The sequence below is a fragment of the Empidonax traillii genome, unplaced genomic scaffold (assembly GCF_003031625.1).
Source record: "Empidonax traillii isolate 1590-97213 ecotype Southwest subspecies unplaced genomic scaffold, ASM303162v1 scaffold1340:size210426, whole genome shotgun sequence".
Lineage (NCBI taxonomy): Eukaryota > Metazoa > Chordata > Aves > Passeriformes > Tyrannidae > Empidonax > Empidonax traillii.
The window spans coordinates 87,968-92,098 of record NW_020956533.1 but is presented as its reverse complement, the minus strand read 5'-3'; the positions used below and the strand labels follow the sequence as shown (position 1 = coordinate 92,098).

General features: G+C 50.7%; 1 protein-coding gene across 2 annotated transcripts in view; it reads right to left on the bottom strand.

Moving 5' to 3' along the window:
* Positions 1–1,431: 1,431 nt before the first annotated feature.
* The window catches only part of LOC114069702 (ubiquitin carboxyl-terminal hydrolase 42-like), a 7,581-nt gene continuing 4,881 nt past the window's right edge, over positions 1,432–4,131 (bottom strand). The window contains exons 10-13 of one of the 2 annotated variants that reach the window (XM_027906670.1): positions 3,696–3,836; positions 3,394–3,494; positions 2,508–2,646; positions 1,432–2,204 (exon numbers count right to left, since the gene is read on the bottom strand). In XM_027906670.1, coding sequence (XP_027762471.1) covers positions 1,497–2,204; positions 2,508–2,646; positions 3,394–3,494; positions 3,696–3,836 — 1,089 coding nt within the window. In that variant the 3' untranslated portion in view covers positions 1,432–1,496. The remainder of the gene's footprint in view (positions 2,205–2,507; positions 2,647–3,393; positions 3,495–3,695; positions 3,837–4,131) is intronic. The other variant, XM_027906671.1, reaches the window with a different exon arrangement.

The window sequence follows — 4,131 nt, the reverse complement described above, 5'->3', positions numbered from 1 at the left end:
AAAACAAGTTACGGCAGTAGGGGAGGTAGGGAGCCTGTTCATTCCTGTCTCCTAGTGGATGACCAAATCAACATCGGAGCAAATAAGAACCGGGAACCCTTTTTCTGCCAAGTACTGGGCCTTAGCATAAAATGGGAAATCTCCTTCTTGTCCCACATAGTGAGAAATTTAGGTGTGATTCTTCCTTAGAAATTTCCTTATAATGACCTTACTAATTATGAAGTCAGGACAGGCAGGAGCTTTGAAAGATCTTTGAAAATCATATCTTGACTAATACCTGAATTGCATTCTTGGGACATGAGTGGAAAAGAGACAAGGAAAGGCCAGTGGATCTGCCTGAGGCCAGACACAGTCCCACGGAGAGCTCAGCCTTGCACTTGGCCACTGGAGCTGTTGCACAGCTCATGGGCACCCCCAGGGTGGCAGCAGAGCCCCTCTGCTCTCCATCGCAGGGCCTGCCCTGGGCACAAGGGTGTGAGGCCAGGGATGGGGGAGCCCAGGACAGGGGGCCACGGGCATCCTGTTGCTACGATGAAGGGGGCCTTCCATGCGGGCAGCAAGCACCACAGTGGTGCCTGAGCTGAGCACAGCGCTGGGCTGCATTATCTGGGGGAAACAAGGAAAGCACCTAATTCATGGACTATTAGCATGAGAAGCGAGAAATGAATAACCAAGATAGAATACTAATTAATGAAGGGAATGATGCGATTTACAGCCCATGAACATCGATTCCTTTGTTTGATAAAATGTAAAAATAGTGAAAATTTGGAACACTGTGTGCGCCCTTAGAGGAGTGATCCCACGTGAAATAAAGTATTGCCTGCTTCCTAGTACTAAAACTAGCATTTGAGGGTTTGATTTCTCCTGACATTTTGGGCTCCAGTGGTAGGTCTGATAGTTTACCCAAGCTGATCTCAGAGTTTTTCAACGCTAAAACCTGCAGAGCCTCCTTGCTCCCTCCTGTCAGTGATCATCAGACTGTCCTGGCTCAAGCCGTCACTGACAAGTCACAAACGAGACAAAGTTGGAGCTGCTGTATTCCTGCTCAGGCAGAGCATCCAGCTCCAGCTGGCACAGCTCCCCGAGCAGCACCTGATGGGCACTCTGTCACTTTAGTCTAGAAAAGCCCTGTCATCAGGGTTACTCCTCCAGCCTGCGAGAAAGCGATTTGCCCATGGCCCTTGGCAGAGGGAACATCAATCTCTGCCTAACACTTGTTCTGCTCACTTGAATAGAAGTGCTTCCATACTGTTTCCAAACACTGCACTACGTTAATAGCTGTAATTATCTACAGTGCGGAATAAATGATTCTGAATAAAGAATTTTAATATTTATTCTTTTATTGTTTTTCTAATATTTATTATAATACTATCTACTGAATATATAGAATATGTCATAATGTATTCTAAACTATTCTAATATTTCTCTATCACTATTATCATTATCCCACTAATATTTCTATATTCTTATCCCTATCATCTACTTGGCTAAATCATTCACTGATGTCTGAGAAGGCGTGTCGAAAACGAGGATGCCTTGGCTAAGAAACGCAGTGCTAGTCTTGCATTCTGCTTGAGCCAGGGCCATAATCCAAGCCCGTCATTCCCAGAGTGCCCTGAATGGTTGTCTGACGTGCATCTCTGGGTCAGGGAAAGCCTCCTCTTCTTCTCTGCAGGGCGGTAGTCTGTGCACTGCACAGACTGGCTGTGGCGATCATCGCCCCGCCACACTGATCTTCTCTGCTCTCTCTGCCTTTGTGGGGTTTGCTCCCGAGCAGCTCTGAGCGTGACAGCCTGCTTGGAGCTGCCGTTGGAGGGCCCTGGAACTGCAGTGTCCACTGGGGCTTGGTCACAACGTGGAGGACTTGTCCTCTCCCTCTTTCTCTTCCTCAGGGAGCAGTCGTAATCTGTGTAGTGCACAAAGCGGCTGCGAAGGTTGTAGGTGCCCCGCACAGATCTGCTCGACTCTCTCTGCCTCAGCAGCACTTGCTCCTGAGCAGCCCTGGGAACAGGAGCGCACTGGCCGCTCCTCTGGGAAGGCCCTGCAGCTGCGTTATCCCTAGGAGCACGGTCACGACTTGGAGGACCAGTTCTTCTCCCTGAAGAGTGGTCATAGTCTGTGGTGTCCACAGAGTGGCTGCAGAGATCCCTGCCCCACAGAGGGGATCTGCTGCGGGCCCTCTCCCTGCCGGTGTCCTTCAGGCCCTGCAAAGAGAGCAGTGGAGAGTTCCTGCCCTTTTCTCCTGAAAGGATCAGAGCAGTGGGGAAGCCCTACAAGTTCTGGGACGGGACAGTTTGGGGCCTCCCGAAGGCTCTGTTGGAGGGCTGCTAAGCCCAAAGGGCCAGAGGTGCACAAACGGGATGCATCCAGGTGGGATGCTTTGAGAGGGAGCAGCGCTGTGGCTGTGAAGAGAGGTGCGGTGTGTGAGGGAAAAAAGGAGAAATGCTGAGATCCCAGGAAGAAATCCCCTGTTCCTCTGATGCCCTGACCCACGTGCCCAAAGTTACCTTAGTCCTACGAGGCCGACCCCGTGGTCCAGCAGAACCCGCCTGCTTGCTGCTGGCCTCACACTGACTGAGGGGGGAAGGCGCATGTGATGGTGCCAGTGAGGAAGAAGCCCTTTCTGCACTTCTCAGATCAGAGCATCTGGACACCAAAAAAAGAGAGTGATCTCAGTTTCAGGCTGTTGTTGCAACCTCCTCTGGGGTTCATTCATTTTCTCAGAGAGGCTTCTAAGACAGAAACAAGGCTTATTAACCAAGGCCACTGATGGGAAACTCAGCTAGGGTCTTCCCACCAGGTTTGCCTCTGTCCCAACAAAACTCTTGTCTCTAGACCTCCTACAGCCTCCATTTCACAAATTCACAGATTTGTTGGAGTTGCGAGGGACCTTAAACTTTGTCTTGTTCCACCCTACTGTCATGGGCAGGAAGACCCTCCACTATGCCAGGTTTCTCCAAGCCCCGTCCAATGGGGCCTTGAACACTTCCAGGGATGGGGCACCTACAGATGCTGTGGCAACCTGTGCCAGTGCCTCAGCGCCCTTACGGCAAAGAATTCCTTCCTAATATAGAATCTCTGTCAGCTGAAAACTGACAGCCTTCATCCTCTCACTATACTCCCTGATAAAGGGTCCCTCCTTATCTTTCCTGGAGGCCCTCTTTAAGTGCTCTTATCTACATGAGTCGGCATCAGAGACCAGACAAGTAGCAGATTGCGTCCGGGCTGCAGGCTGAAGCCCAGGGAAGGACAGACATGGAGTAGTTCAGATTTTGCAGCACTGAGTGATGCAGGTAGCAGTTGCATGAGAACAGCACTCAGGAAGGTGAGAAGCAAAAGTGCAAATGAGGAAAAAGAACTGTATTGGGAGCATATTTGAATCCTGGTTATTACCTAGCATAGAACAGCAGGTAGGCTTGCTGCCTGAGAGCTGTGTCAATGGAACACAGCTCCACAGACTCATCGTCCATCCGGTACCACAGTCCATTGCTGGCCTGTACAGAAAAGGCAAGCATGGTTTCTCTCCAAAAACACAGGCAGGAAACTGCCAAACCAAGAGCATGTCCAAACACATGCAGTCCAGCCGCTAAGGAGGCCTCCTGCCCCAAAACCTTGGCTGTCAGTAACACTGACAGGAAAGTTGATCTTCCCCAGCACCCGTTTTTCCCCCTGGGGAAGGAAGTTGCTCTCTTTACCTTTGTGTAGCAGAAATAGTGGCCTCCGTGACAGCTGACACCACTGTGCACCAGCACAGCATATAAGGAGTAGAGGAGTGGATCTCCATCGGCCTGAGACATGTACGGGCGAAGATCCAAGTGCTCTGGATACTCTACAACCTACGGAGAGACCGAGAGGGCTCAGAAATGATCCTGATCTGGGACATGAAATCGCCTACAAGTGCAGGGACCAGGCCAGGGCTATCAGTACATCTCTGGGGCTCATAAACACTTGGCTTGTCATAAAGCAACATGTCACAGTTTGGGCAGCAGGAAACTGTTTGGGGTCAAAGCAGCTCTGTCAGAGCACAGTGCTTGCCTGTCTCCCCACAGCAACTCTGCACTCCTCAGAAGGGGAATATGACGAACCCACCACAAGCAGCTTGTGACAAGCGTGCTGCTTTAGGAAATCTGC